Genomic DNA, 15643 nt, shown 5'->3' on the forward strand with positions numbered 1-15643 from the left:
AACATGAAACTTCCAAAATAAGGATGTTTCTGCAGCTCAGTAGCAGCCTCTAGCCAATGACAGAGTGACTTACATAGTAAGAGTTTCCTTCAGTGGCAGTGCTGAGTTATGTTAAAACACTATTCTTAATTACATCATCCCTTCCCCAAATGACTCTCTCTCTTGATCACTTCTCCTACCTACAATATCAGGACTAGCTAGCAAAGTAATTTGAAGTGGGAGGGAGGGGGGCCCACATAAATTGCTACTTTAACTCCTGCTTGTCCATCACCCTTTACAGTTGGGTATCTTAGAATTTCCAGTATGCCATTTGAAAAGTTTGTATGAAATACTGGAGATCAAAATGCCTCCATGAAAGGAATACTTACAGGCATCTCACAGAGGCAGATTCAAAATCCCACAAAATTATTGCACCGTTTGCACTTCCTGTAGCTATCAAACTGCATCCTTCTACTTTTAAAACATCAAAACACTTCATTTCCACAGAAGGTACAAAATTCTACAAAGAACATTAGAAAAAAAATTTGAGTAGGAGCAATGTGGACACTAGAAGGTGAAATGTTTTAACTGTTAATTTAACAAGATGCCTAAATTGACAGTGTCTACAATAACTGCATATTGAATGCTATTCTAATACTATTGTACTCGAGCTACACAGAAGCACCAGAAGGAAGCAGGGAGTGATAGTACTAGGAGACTCCCTGCTGCAGAGGACAGGGGCCTCCGTCTGCCAACCTAACCTGCTATCTAGAGCACATTTGCAATCAAAGCATGTAAAAAGAGCTGTAAGAACTGAATATTAATCAGAAGTAACTATCTGGAGATACTCTAATCAGGTTAAAAGAATAAGTCACTGAACAGAGATACAATGACCTTTCCATAAACATAATGCAAACCTTTTACAGAGTTAGTAAAATTATACAAAACAAAAAGTCTCATGGACTATTCAATTTAAATTGGTCAAAAATTGAAACATAAATTTGACATCTTATTTTACCAAAGCAATAAGAAGAGAAAATGGAATCACTTTAACACCCAGCTTGATCTTTATGTGAAGGTCAGTCTAGCTATAGTAATGAACAGCATTTCATTTCTGGAAGACTTTATACAAGAACCTCAACTTACTATTTTGTACAGGAATGTGAAGTGTATGTTCAGAGGAGCTACTTAATCATGGCGACAACCATGAGATGGATTATTAGGCAGATACATCCCTTAGAAACAATCACTTTCTTACATGATTTATTTTAGACCTTCAGTGTACTGAAAAGTTTGGAATACTTATTTGGTTCTTATCCTGTTGCTAAAACATGAAATCCGTGAGGGCACAGTAAATATATTTTACTTTCTGATCTTCTGTAACTGGAACTTTGTGGAACTTTGAAGTGTTTCTCACCTCTGTATCATTCCTCAGAGAACTGGTGTCAGACAGCAGCTGAATATCCGGGAAAAAATCATGTGTTTGTAAGGTGTCAGGCTTCAGTGACAGAGACACAACTGGATTCCTTCGTGGAAACGACACTGCCTCAGGAAGCACCCATGTGACATATAGATATCTTTGAACTGAGTTACCCTATTAAAATAACTGACTTAATGAAAGAGGAAGGAAAGGATTTCTCTATTCATAAGAAAATTATCAGCAAGTGTGTGTCAAAAGCTTGTTTTCTGTGCCAAACTACTAAAACTATTACAGGTATCAGCTAGCATATACCTACACTGCAGACTGAAGCGCCAGCCAGAGATATTCCAGCTCACTTCAGATTACCTGCTGTTATATTAGAAGCTATCCAGCTGTGGAGTTCAGAGCTTTTGATTTTATTCAGTTAAACTACCCCCTTAAAGTAAGTTTCAGTTATAGCAGCTGATTTTATTAATGTTGCTAGTCTCGAGTTCATATCTACCATACCAGCAAAACTGGCGGTTGTTCCAATTGTGTGAGAAGAAGAAGCCACAGTTCGGCCATGGCCCCGAGCCACTGATTCCTCCCTATTGTGCCTAGAGACTACTGGGAGTTACCTTGATAGTTTTTCTGACTATAAAAAATTCACTTCAGTACCTAGTGTCTGTTTTAACTTTGATATTTCTGTCCATTTTGGGAACTGTTACTGAAATCAGCTACTTAGGTTTTCTACTGTTTTCACAGATATCTTGAACTCCAGAATGAAGCAATGATTAAGATTTTAGTAAATCTTATGATATTAAGTGTATCAAACAAGAAATACCTTGGGAGAAGGACTAAAAATTGAGATATCCATAGTAGATTCCTGCAAAGGATGAACTGTTTTTGGGGTGCTACTCAGGTTTGCCTTGCTAACTACTATATTCAGAGCCTCTTAAAAAGCTAATAATAAAAACAAGCTGTATTTCTAATTACCACTGAAAAATTTGTATAAAAAAGTAGTTCTGCAATTATGTGAAACAGTATTAATGTACTTAGATTCATAAAGACTTGGAGGAGATTCAGCTCCTCTCCAACGTGTTTGTCAAGGGATACATTTACATTGCATGAATGATTTAACAATTTCAGTAATAACACTGGGGGCCAATTGGTGTGACATAGTATTTCAGGAAAATCTGAATATCAAAAGCAAACCCTGTATAAACCAGCTTTTTATTAGCAGGAGGCTCAAAAGTAATAAATCATTTACCAAGATGAGGGCTTGTATGTTTTTTTCCTAAATGTAGCATCTGTCTAGTAAAACTTATTACTTCTCCCCACAACCTTTGTTCCCTTGCACATAGTGGATTTAAAGTTTTGGAAGGAGAATTTTGTCCGTCCCAAGTAAAACATTCCAATTTGAGGAACAAAATTCTACAGAAACATGGTTTGTCTGAGAAATTAAACCACAATTGCGAGTTCCAAACGCATCCTGTTAAGTTTAGCTGAAGGGAACACAAAGTAGATTCTCAAAATTAAGCCAAGCAAGTCAAGCTGATTTTTTACTGTCTTGTTTCTTTGTATCAGTTCTTAAACAGCCAGTGTCTTAATCTGGTAATTTTAGACAGAAAAAAAAAATAATTCTTCAGCCAAAATCTTCTCTGATATTGAATTTTTTTGCGGGATAATACCACAGTCACCTACTCTCCATAGAGGGAAAATATACCAAAAGGGATATTAGGCCACAGCTGTAGAGTTTCAAAGTGACATGAGTGTATAGGCCTGAGGCCTCTGAGGTTTGTGAAACTGAATCCTGAGTCGTGGGAGCTTCCTATTAGTAAATATTAGATAGAGCCTCTATGGCATGCAAGTGACTGGGATGGGACAGCAATATCTGAGTCTGAGGGCTCAGCTGCTGAAGGGGGACAGTGATCTCTACAAAGGACAGGTATCCAGAACCCCAGAAGGTGATGCTGTGTCTTCCACTGCCCGAGGAGCACGCTAAGGCTGAAAGGCAATGGTGAAGGAGGAAAAGGTACAGCTGCCTCATGAGAACACAGCCCTACGCCTGAGGTGCTGTTAAAAAGCAGGGGTCTCAGCAGTGCAGTGGGGCTAAATACATGAACAGGATTTGCAGGAATAGTTCTAACCAGTCTCAGCTGCTGGTGAACTAGAAACTCTTTAAACAGGGTAAACACTGTCTGTAATAACAGCAGCAATATTTTAAAGCTTTTACGTTAATGGCTCTGTAACTACTGAAACCTCAATCACAAATGGAAAAGCGAATGCAAGAAAAGAAATTATCAGAATGCTGAAAACCAGCAATGGACTAATGAACACATTGACACTTAGACAGAAATGCAGAAGCTAATTTGATGATGTGCAGGAAGTGGATTGTTCCTTGACAGTTTCCAAAAGTTTATCTACAAATTAATGAAAAGGTCCTATTTTACCTCAAAAATTAGGAGCTACCAAATGAAATTAGGAAAAAAAAAAATTTGAAAAACCTGAATGATTTTCATCTTCCCACTCTGCTCCAAAACAAGAAGTGCATGTTGACTCTCATTAGCCTTCAGATAAACTATCTTCAGCAGACGACACCAATCTCTGCTGTGCTGGGCCAAAGGCAAGGCTTTAACTTCCTGCCCACTTTCAAACTCCCAAATTTTCACTGCTCCTACACACGGATGAGAAAGATATACAAAAGGGAATGAACTTTCAGAAATAACTTGTGCTTCAAAGTCAGAAACTCGAACTGGATCAAACAGAAAAAGGAGAAGAGAAAATTCCATTGAAGGTTCAGAGCTAGGTCACTGGTTTTCAAAAGCTGTAACAGCGTGTGCGTTTCTTAGGAAAGCACCCTTAGGGACACAAAGCTTACCAGAAAACATCTCCACCACTAGCCCTACCATTTTTCCATCTTTTTTCCATGTCTGTTTTATGCTGCAGCCCAGGATAAAAGACCACTGCCTATCTTACTTCTGTTTCTGGACTTAATGTCATCAGAGAGCAAGCAGTGTGGGCTGTCAGGCAGAAGACTTCAGGTTCTGAGCTACAGCAAGAAGCAGAGGGACCTGGTTGCTGGAGTTGTCCCACAGAGCTAGTGGGGAGAAGGACCTACAGCATTATCTTTTGTAAGACTTAATAGCACTCACCTTCTGTTGTGCTCTTAAGATCTATAAAGGGTGCAGTCCCTGCTCCCAAGTATAAACAAGAAACATTAGCCAATATGCTGTGTGGAAAAGGCCATCTCCTCTTTGTGTGAGGCAGCTTTCACATATTTCATAAATTTTAATACTTCAGGAGTGTACTCTTGAACATTCCAATGTGAGAAGAATTATTCAGTCATGTTAACAGATTACAGAATTATTAAAGTTTGCTGCAGAATTCAGTGTAGCACTTGTGTATTGGAGACATCTTGTCACATTACCTAAAACTGATGCATCCTAAACAACACACATGAAAAATTCAGGAAGCATGTAGATGTATACATTCTATTGTTCAGTGCTGGCAGACTATAAAATTGAGCTTAGATACTATAAAATGGAAAAACTACTGTTCTCCATCTGCAGACATTTAGTTACAAATCTAGGTCCTAAGTCCTATGAGGAAACATCTTTTCAGACCAAAAGCTTTGAAGATAAGTATTCCAGAGAGCAAAGTACCAGAGCCCAAGCAGCCAAAAATCACCTTTCTATGAATCACCTATCAAGTAAAACCCAACCAAGACACTCCCCCCCTGCCCTCTTCCCCAGACCAACAGGTGTGCATACTTCCTCCCACCTTGGAAGAAAGCTAAAATTCATTCTTCTGTCACTGAGACAGTCAAGGCAAAGAGTTCTGTCTGCTCATGTAATATGTCATTTTAAATAAATATCATAAAAATGTGGTAATTATTTAATTGCTTTACCATCACATGTCCCAGTAGCAAGATAAAAACCATTTATTTCAATGGCTGCACAGGTCACTTCAGTATTCAGCCCATGCGCATCTTCAATCTGATATATTTGATATCCTGTTTCTAGGTCCCAGACCTGAAAAAATAAGATGGTATTTATTTGTACTATATCCTCTAAAACTCATCACACCATGTGTTCCAGTGTAATTGGAGAAAGATGAATACTTCCAAGAGCAAATTTTCACATCCTGTAAAATAGGTTCTCTGTTACAATAGCACACTACAATGTTCTACTGAAATACTAGTGTAATTTCCCTGAAAATATCCCTCTCCCCAGAGAAGCTATTCTGGCAAGGGGAAGCTCTATTTAGTATGCTATGAGAAAGACCCTTGTTAAGTCAGGGAGACTGTTGTTAAATATAATGAGTTTTTACAGAGCAAAAGCAAAGAAATCTAACCTGAAAGAATGGTTTGAGCTACAATTTCTACGCTGAATATCAAAATGAGGCATTTCATAAACATTAGGTCCAAAAATGTAGGAACAACTATATTTGATCATCTTCTAATCCTTTTAGGAATTTAAGCAATGCTTTATAATGAAGTACCGGTACAATGTTTGGTTGCTGTAGTGGGATAGCTTGGATTCAACTAGACTTATGAAGTAGCCACTCATCTCATATGCACTGTCTGGATCTGATTTTCTGCAGCACCAAGTGCCCCAAACTATCTTGTAATTGTAATGGTGTAGTAGCCATTGTGGTCTAAGGAAGGCACAGTTTACATGAGAAATAACATCTTTACAGAGTGTGTAAAATGAACAAACCTTCACACAAACAAGTGTTTCTCCGCAAGAATAGCATGCATCACCAGTTGGCCCAATAACAGACGCTACCTTTCCCTACAAATCTTGTCATCTAACCCCATCAACAGGTGATGAAAACTTCAGGTCCTCAAGACCTCTAATGATCATTGTCACACTGTTAATTACACCAGTAATAATTCATTTTATTCATCTGTGGGTTTTCTGACACTTGCATGACAACTATTTTTTAGAGGTTCAAATGCAAATGGTAGAGTTAATACGCAAGTTTAATCTTCTCATTAATGTTTCAACACAAACAGAGCTGTGATGAAAGGTGATAAAAGTGATCTCCATCACTTTATTTTTCTTGTTAACTGGCTATTATATTCAACACTTTTCCCTCACTGTATGACTTGAAATCCTTAAGGCTCAGAACAACATGCTCTAGGAAATAGTTTGAATGAGAAAAGGATCTATAGAAGATCAGCAAATTGGCTCCAGAACTGCTAGCCAAATAGAAGCACATCAGACAAAAGAATAAGCAGCAAAACAGGAGGATAAAAGGTCAGGTTTTATAGTTTAGGCACACTGTATGTGCCAATGAAAATTTTCAATTTTAGTGAAGGGATCTTTTTATCTGAGAGCAGCACCTTTTACACAGTCCTGTTTTTACAAAGTGACTCTTTGCATGTTTTATACCAATCCATAGAATGTCTAAAGTACACATTTATCTTCTACTAAGCTGACTGGGACTCAAGCACTTCCTAAACTTTAAAGAGAAGCTTATCAGATATGCCTTCTGAATTGAAGAATAATGTGTAATTGTGCTTGCGTGAATTGTTGATTGGATGCACAGATTGACATTATGGCAGTTAAAATTTTCTTTTGTAGCTACTAAATAGCCAATGCACTTTCACTAGTATTGCTATACTTGCAAGAATCCATTGCAGGAACAGGCGAAGTGTACCTGTTCAGCCAAAGGAAATAAAATTACAACTAAATCCAGTAGCTCAAAAGCCTTGCTTTATCTGCCTGGTGCTTGCAGTGCAATCATGTCAGTGCAGGTTAGGCAAGTAGTTATCTGAGAAAAGTAATGTTGCTGAACCTGAATAGTTTATTCATCATAGCTACAACTTCCCTGGAGAATATGAGCACAAAACCAGCCACAAAAACAACACTTTGAATAATAAACACTAATCACTTATCTAATTGCCCAGTAACTTATTTGTAATAAAAAAAGCTGAGACTTTTCTTTTTCAGTTGAAATGGTGACAACTTACACTAACCTTCAGTATTGACTCAGAGCAGATAGTGAGAATCTGGTGAAAAGCCCTGTTATAAACCAGAACATTGATGCTTTTCTCATGTGTCTGTGGCACCTGTCTCGTATCTTGTATCATATGAGTCAGGGGATAAATATCAATGACAGTTGAACCTGCACAGGGTGAGAGGAGTGAAAATATATACATATTGTGTAGAGTACCAGTTACTTTCCTTGGATATAAAAAGATTTTATGTAAACCATAGGGTTCATTTGAGTTCTTCTGAAGAGGATAAGGAATTTTGTCTGTTTCTTGAGAATATCTGTTCTCTAAATCAGAAAACATTCACACATGCTCCCCACAAAGCACCAGTTAAACAATGGCTAAGTGTCTACTTACCTCAACCGCCTGCCCACCTTTGACAGGACCGATACCCTGACTCCAAATCATTAGGAGCCAAAAATCCCTCAGTCCCAGAGTGAGCTGGCATGGAATGGAATGAACCCAAATAAATAAAACTCTGATTTGCAGATATATCAATAAAATAAATTCTGGTATCCACTTTCTTAGAGATAAGGCAATTCTATCTGCAGGCAGTGATAATGTCTTTCCAGTACCTTCCTTCACAGAGCACTGCAGGTCTGAGTGGCGTTTTCCAGACACCTTCCAGTGCTCTCAGATCAGAAGGGTTGCAAAGACAGCGAGGCAGATGGGGACAAAAAGACAAAAGAAAGGACACGGTTTTTACAAGGCAGGCTTACAAACCAGACTACACATGCAGCCTCCTATTGCCGTTCCAGTCTTACTACGGTTCTACCAGCAGAGGAGCAGCAGTCAGCAGTGAGTATGCAGCAAATGATGACATTGCCTAATACTTGGCGTAAGTCCAGGCATAGAGGCCAGCAGCTTGGAAAAAGGCACAGAAGGAAAGCTATGGCGATATTCAAATGAAGCATGAAGGTGAGCCACGATTTATGGATGTTAGTGAACTAATAACTGAAAATCTCCTCTGTAAAGCCAGGTACATAGCAATGAGAATTAATTCACCCACATATAGCCTCAGTCTCCTGCCCTTTTTGGGGGCAAGGATGCATTCATTTAGCCTTTTAATGGAATCACTAACAGAGTCCAGGACAAGATTTTTTACAGATATTTGGGCACTGCTCCAATCATTGTTTATAAGGGCACAGTTACCTCATTTTGTCAAGGATTTATCCATGTAAAATTCCTACATTACTAAGCCTTGAAAATCTCACTAACTTGAATTTGAACTGAAGATCATATCTGTATCCTTTAGTGATTAAAAATCTTTAAAAACTAGACTCAGTAATATTCTTGGCATTTTTTAAATAAGACCAAGAAGCTGAAGTTTCTTAAGCTTCTCAGTGCTTACCAAATGCCTAAATACATAAAACAATTTGTGGACTCTAGTCCAACATATATATTCAGGCTTCTAAAACAAGTTTATTGCCACAAAGATTCAGCAGAAACCGCCAAGTCACTGAAAACAAACTGTTTCACAATCATCTTCTCAGATTTGACAGGCTTTGCAAGCTTTGTGCCTTGTTTCTAATCCAAGGACAGAAAAAGCTGTCTCCAAAGACAATGACCTTATTTGCCTGGTATGTCTCAGGCCTCTGTAGCCCCAGAACAGGTTCAAAGCTGTTTTTTTTCAGTGACTATGTCTTTGGGGCAGACAAACCCTGCCAGTTTGCAGAGTCTCTGCCTTAGATATAGAAGGCTAACATCCCTAGCGACACCTGCGAAGCTCTGGTCCCTCGGAGGTTCCAGGCTCCCTGCTACAGAGTCAGGAAACAGAGCCCAGAAACCTCGGGATGAGTTCCCACAATATTTTATTCTTGATCAATTGGACAGTGCACCAGTTGACACCACAGACTCTGGGGCTCCCTGTAGCTACTGAGTTAAATAAGGAGTTTGAATACACTTGTGAGGGCTCCACAGAGACTATACTTTGCTGCTTTGATCTCCAGCTGGGAGGAGGGTGCTAGAGGAATAGTTAGGGGAAGATCAGCAGCTTAGTAGCTTTCAAGAAATGACAAGGCTACAGAACAAGATCTGTAGTTTAATTTTCTAAGGAAGGCTCACCTTGTCTTCAGAGAAGCCTTTTTAATTTCCTTTGGTTCCTGCTGTTAATTCCCATGCTGCATATTTTCATGCATATTTCTATATTGAAATTAGCACCATATATAACAAGACCCACTTTAAAAATGGTCTTAACATGCAAATACCCTTACCTCCCAGTATTCTGTACATCTTTTATGCCTTATTCCTGTACTCAACTTCAGTTGTATGTAATCATAAAGGAAATCGCATTCTAGGAGAAGAAGCATGCTCTCACACATCAACTGCAGTAACATACCGGTGATAAGTGTGCCACGATCATTGTCAAATACCATGGCAAAGGTCTCCATCTCTCCAGGACTCCCTTGATTATCATGGAAGACCTGCAGTAGTGAAAGGGTCTGTATATCCCACACTCTAAAAATCTAGAGGGAGAAAGAGGGGAGAAAATCTAGTACTGTATCATGATTGGATTTTCAACTACTTTTTGTTTATATGACAGTAATATTATAGCCTCCAATGAAAATCACATTATTAAGCATGGCACATCCCCAAATAAGCAAGACAAATATCAATGGTATGTTTATCCTCACTTTACTAAGGATAAAAGGCACAGAAAGGCTGAGTTTTGTAATCTTGACCTGACAAGTCCACAGTTGAACCAGGTCTCCTGAGAATTGGTTCTACTTAATGACAAGATGACTCCATTGTGTGATACTTTTCAGTCATATACAGATAAATGCCAATAGTTTAAAAGCTTCTATTTGAACTGGACTATCAAATGGTGTGCAACAGTACAAAGATAAATTTCAGACGGTTCCAGATAAAGGAATTCCTGAAATGTTTGACTAACAGCAGATGTTCGAGCAAATCAGGATCAGGACACGCTGCAGAAGGATCATTTTTATGCATATATACTTCTTACGCTCTCCATAAGCAAATGCTACTGATCACAGTTGGGGTACTATCCTGTAAGAAGCACTAGATATATTAGATATATTTGTTCTTACTTTCAGTTTCAACAGAAAACACATCACTTGCTTTAAACTCTAGAATTACTCATCAATAATTATATATTAGCAGAACTTATTCATCCTGCCTCATCAAAAGCTGTGTTGAACTTACTGCTATCCCATGCAAACCACTCTTAATCCTGCAAGAAATCACGATTTAATTTCTCAGATCCCATGGCTTTTAGTGTGGTGTATTTCCCTGCAAGATAATCTTACTATCCTCCCAAAAGTTATTCTGTTATCACATCTGCCTGCAATTCTTACTCAGCTGTCAAAACCGTGGTGAGTTTTACATAGGCATTTGTGCAAGTTATTTGTATTCATTCAATTGTGTTATTAAAAGGTGGGGCTGCTTTTTTAACTGGGAGTGTAACACAAAGACACATGTTGGTACAATGCTCCCATCAGTACTGGGAGTGTTGTGGGCGTTGACAAAAGTCGAATCTTTGGATGAAATGCTCCATTTCATGTAAGTCCCTAAAACACATCAGGACAAACCCATGAAATACTCAAATGAACTTGATAACTAAGCTGCATCTCAGACAGAAATTTTACATGAATAATTCTGCTTCCTGTGATACAGTCCCTGGAGGTCTTCCTCTCTCAGCTGTTCCTTATTCTTAACTTTGTCACTCAGTTGAGATCTCAGTGGCTTTTTTTAGGTGATCTTGATGCAGTTAGTCAAATTCTAACTTCATAGTCTTGGCCAGGAAGCATGAAGCAGCCAGCCTGCCCTGACTGTGGCTGGGCTGCTGTTTCTCTAAGAGAGCAATAATTTGGGGAGATCTGATGAGTTAAAAAAAAGAAAAATCCTAGGAAAACTCCTAGGGTAATCCACTGCCATTTCTTTGATTCATCCCAGGATCTCCTGTTTGGTGACAAACATTATGGTAAAGGTAGGTCCAAGTCCAAAGATATCTGCAGCAAACAGCTTGGGTGCAGATTCTTGTGTTATATTCCTGAAAACCTACTTAATTCACCCACAGGTAAAAGCAGCTGTGTTGATATATTAACTTGCCCATGGTGGGAAGACCATCTGATAAGCCTCTTGAAACCGGCCTGAGCATCTGTCCCTAAGAGATGAGCATTGTAACAGAAAAAGAAGCAAGCAGACCTGGTGCTGCGTGACTGGAAGTTCATTTTGAAATGACTGGTTTTTTCTTTCTGACTGATTTATTAGACAGTACAATGACTGGCACCTTAGAAAAACTTAAGAGAGATTAGCCAGAACAAAGAATGTAGAGCTCTGTTGGCACTTTTATACAATTTCATAAAAGTTTTAATGACATAAGCTACTTGCTAAGGCCATTAACAAGTTATGCCCCAGGAAATGACTTACAGCCAGTCTTATATCAGAAGTGCTAGAAACTACTATCTGATGCGTAACTCAAATTCAGCAGTCAGAGTGCTATTGACCTAGAAATGCTAGTGACTGGTAGAAAAAAAGATGGATTAAATTATCATTAAAGACATTTGATTTGCAAAGTAATTGCTTTTAGCTTATCTTGCCTAACACCAAACTAGAAATCTGACAGGAAGAACTCTGAGATAAAAACAAGAACAGTCGGTCAACTTCATAAAGAAAACAACTACAATCAAATTCACTGCTGACAACTCAGAAAATTTAGTTCTGTAATATTACTCACCTTTTAATACAAAGATATTGGAAAACCTAAAACAGCCCTGAGAAATACTTTCTCTGCAAATTTGGGATTAGATAATTTAATGTCTGCAGAGTACCACTTGTATCGTCCATTTGATCACATAAATGCTTAATTTTTTTTCTTTTTTTTTCAATGTAACTATTTCAGGAAAAATTTTCATTTTACACCTACAAACAGAGAAAGTAAGTGGTTTCCCAAATGACATACAGCAAATCACAGGCTGAAACATAACCCACAAAATTTGACTATTTTGGCTTTCCTCACCATAGCCTATTCCCTTCTTAATTTTGTTATTTTTCTGTTGAATAGAGCATGTGCCCATTATAATTCACAGGCATTATGTCATGTCCTTAAAAATACTTTTGATAATGAGGAAGACTTCACTTGTACATATGTTCATGTTACGAAAAGTTGATTGCAATTGCCAGGAATTATTTCTTCCAAAGACACACACTATACAATTGAGAATGAATGTTTGTTTCTCTGGATGTTATAAAATGTTGAAGTGTCTCTCTCTTTTATCACTTAAAAGAGGATCTCAGCATAGAAGAAACACTGTTGCCCAAAAAACCCCCAAACCACCAAACCAAATAGAAGACTGTTCACTGCATGCAGAATAAAAATAAGTGAGACAGTAATGGATGGAAATTATTCAGGGAGATACACAGATTTTGAGATTATTGGAATTTCCTTCAGTAACCTGATTTTAAAGGAAGTTACAGTGGATCCAGCAAAATTCTGAAAAGGGAAGAAAAGAAACAGATACATCAATCAGTGTTTAAACAGATCACATTTGGCACCAGAGAGAAGTTCATAGATAAGTGTTTCAGAATTTTAAGTAGAAGAAAATTGCTCCTGAATATTTTGTTTGTTTTCAGGAAAACTCAAAAGGAAAAGGCTCTAAAAAACTTCTTACAGAAACTAAGTTTTCTCTGAGACAGTACTGAGTCAGAAGAACCATGTCCATCATATTACTCTGATAGACTTCTGATTATACTTCAGAAGTTTACTCAAGACATGCAATTTCTAAAGCATACAAAAAGAGAAATAGGCAGTGAGAAGGCTTGAAAAAGGAAATCTGGTTGAATAGAAAAAAAATGATGAAACTGTTCATCCAGCTGACAGTAGACCAGCAAAAATAGAAAGAAGAATTGGTGATGAAAGTCGAGAAATTTAGGGCAATGTTGCAGGTAGAACTCTAAGCTCAATTCTGGCACAGTCACAATTACAGCATGTAAAAACAGCTGTAAGAGCTGAAGATTAATCAGAAGCAGGTATCTACAGAGATACTCTAGTCAGGTGAAAAGAGTAAGTCACTGAACAGAGATATAATGACCTTTCCATAAACATCACCCTGATCTGTTACAAAGTTAGTGAAATTATACAAAACAAAACTAAAGACTGACAATTCTAATAAACTCATGGACTATTCAAGTTAAATTGGCCAACAATTGAAACATGACTTTGACATTTTATCAAAGCAATGAGAAGATTATTTTACAGCACAAGTGAATATAAGGAAGAGCCTCTTGCACTGTTTCTTGCTGCTTGTTCAGCTATTAAGGCCAGTACCACATGAAGAAAATGCAGTCACTTAAAGCGACAGCAAAAACCTGGACACATCACAGCATTCACTAATCTCTTCCCTTCCTTCCGGCCTTCTTCCTTTCCCAGCCCGTGGGCAGGGATGGGGAGTTTACATAAACCACTGTTCCACATGAGTAACTCCCACACAAGGCATCACCTGCGTGGCCGCAAGATATAATGTCGCTGCTGTTCGTCTGCATCAGCACACATGACTGTGCATGAATTCATGCACAAAGAGTGGCAACAAATGGCATGCTTATTTAGAAATTAGGAGGTGACTACGGGGAGTTGCCTTAGGAACGTTTTGTTAATAGTAACTTAACTGTTCTACATACTTATTGAAGAACTTCCCACAGCAGCCTGACAAATGCCAGGAATCCCTGAAGCCCTCTGAAAACATATTCTTTATGGCAAAATGCTTCTAGACTGTGTCTTCTGAAGTCACAGAATATAGACTATATACAAGCAAACATAACACATTAGGGAGGAGAAGGACTGTAGAGAGAAGGAGCTGCAAGTGCTTTATGGAAATAATCTCTTCCCTTCTTCCTGCTGTTTCCAACTTACAGGAAAAGCTGAGCTATACTTACAGCAACATTATATCTACAACACTGGCTTACATTAATGAAAAAACTTGTTGGTTCAGTTTGGGTGCTAGCAGAACTGGCCTTGACCCACAGATACACCTTTTTTAAGAGTTAGCAGAGCAGGGATTCTTGCCTGTATTCCCACATTGTAGCCAGCCTCCTTCACGCAGTCAGTAACAGGCACAGAGGGGCATTCAAGGAATGCACGCTGCCTCGCTTTCCTGTCTCAGCTGCAACAGCTTCAGCAAACTACTCTGTTATCCTCTCCAGGACCACAGTCTCGATCAATGCCCTCTGTTCTGGGGTGCTCTTCTTGTGTCTTTCATTTTTCAACCCAATGGCAAAACCACATAGTTACAGATGGAATTTCCAGACACTAAGCAACATTGGGAATCAAATCCCTCCAGTATTCAGTGGGAGTTCTTGCCAAAGCCTTAAAAAATTTAAATGTGTATATTTGCATACATAAACACTTTTCTCTCAAGCACCACCTTCCTTCAAGCCCTAAAACTCAGAACATAGAAAAAAGCCGGAACTGTCGTTTCCATTGGGTCTAAAGCCTGTTTTATGACCATGTAAAAACACCCCTCTCTTCTATTTTTCTTAATACACACACAGAGACAGACAAAGAGAAAAAAGATTCATCTTACCAACTAAAATGGGAACAGCAGAGGGAGACAGAACAAAGATGGGATATAGGGCAAGACAAAATTGGTAAATAAATATTTTACATGCTCTCGGTACAATAAAGCTCAGGCTCGGGAACACTTATCTCCTGCTGGATTGTTATGAGGAGGCCACTGTAGAAACATGCTTTAACTTTGGAAGAAGTGAATCCTCTTCTGCCCCTTTCTGTCTGTAATTAACTGAGATAGAAAAGGACTAAAGAGGTCCAGGATTTGCTGACAATCCCTCTCCTCCCGCTGAAAGATAATCCCTTCAAATTACTGCTAGTTAAGAATAAGAAAGTGACCTTAAAACACTGCTCTAAAGAAATTATCTCAACAACTCCCAAGAGAAAACAGTAACTTCCTTCCAGTGCTTCCAAACTCTCACATCCTGCTGATACTTTCTGTAAGTTAAGGAAAATTTGTTTTTTGAAAAAGACAACTTTCCTCAGTTTTACAGAGTGGTGTTGCTGCAAATCTTTAAAACAATTTATGAAAAAATACTTGTGCACGAAAATCCAAAATCCATCCAATCTTGCAGCAGAAGGGAGTTGCACTAGCCACAGCATTCACTGTAGGCATAGACAGGAAGAGTAAGCAACAATTAAAGTTGATTTTCTGTTGAAGTGTTTAGTTTATCTGCCCCCTATTTGCTACACTGTTCAACTGTTTCAGGGGGTCATTGAAGGCTCCAAGGTCTAC

General features: G+C 38.5%; 1 protein-coding gene across 1 annotated transcript in view; it reads right to left on the bottom strand.

The window, feature by feature from the left end:
• Nucleotides 1–15643, bottom strand: part of WDR64 (WD repeat domain 64) — a 76257-nt gene that overhangs the window by 16256 nt on the left and 44358 nt on the right. Inside the window, exons 11-16 of the mRNA XM_010562943.1 lie at nt 9721–9847; nt 7365–7513; nt 5289–5412; nt 3886–4055; nt 1397–1573; nt 369–499 (exon numbers count right to left, since the gene is read on the bottom strand). Coding sequence (XP_010561245.1) covers nt 369–499; nt 1397–1573; nt 3886–4055; nt 5289–5412; nt 7365–7513; nt 9721–9847 — 878 coding nt within the window. The remainder of the gene's footprint in view (nt 1–368; nt 500–1396; nt 1574–3885; nt 4056–5288; nt 5413–7364; nt 7514–9720; nt 9848–15643) is intronic.

Source organism: Haliaeetus leucocephalus, unplaced genomic scaffold (genome assembly GCF_000737465.1).
Source record: "Haliaeetus leucocephalus isolate CR32 unplaced genomic scaffold, Haliaeetus_leucocephalus-4.0 Scaffold162, whole genome shotgun sequence".
Lineage (NCBI taxonomy): Eukaryota > Metazoa > Chordata > Aves > Accipitriformes > Accipitridae > Haliaeetus > Haliaeetus leucocephalus.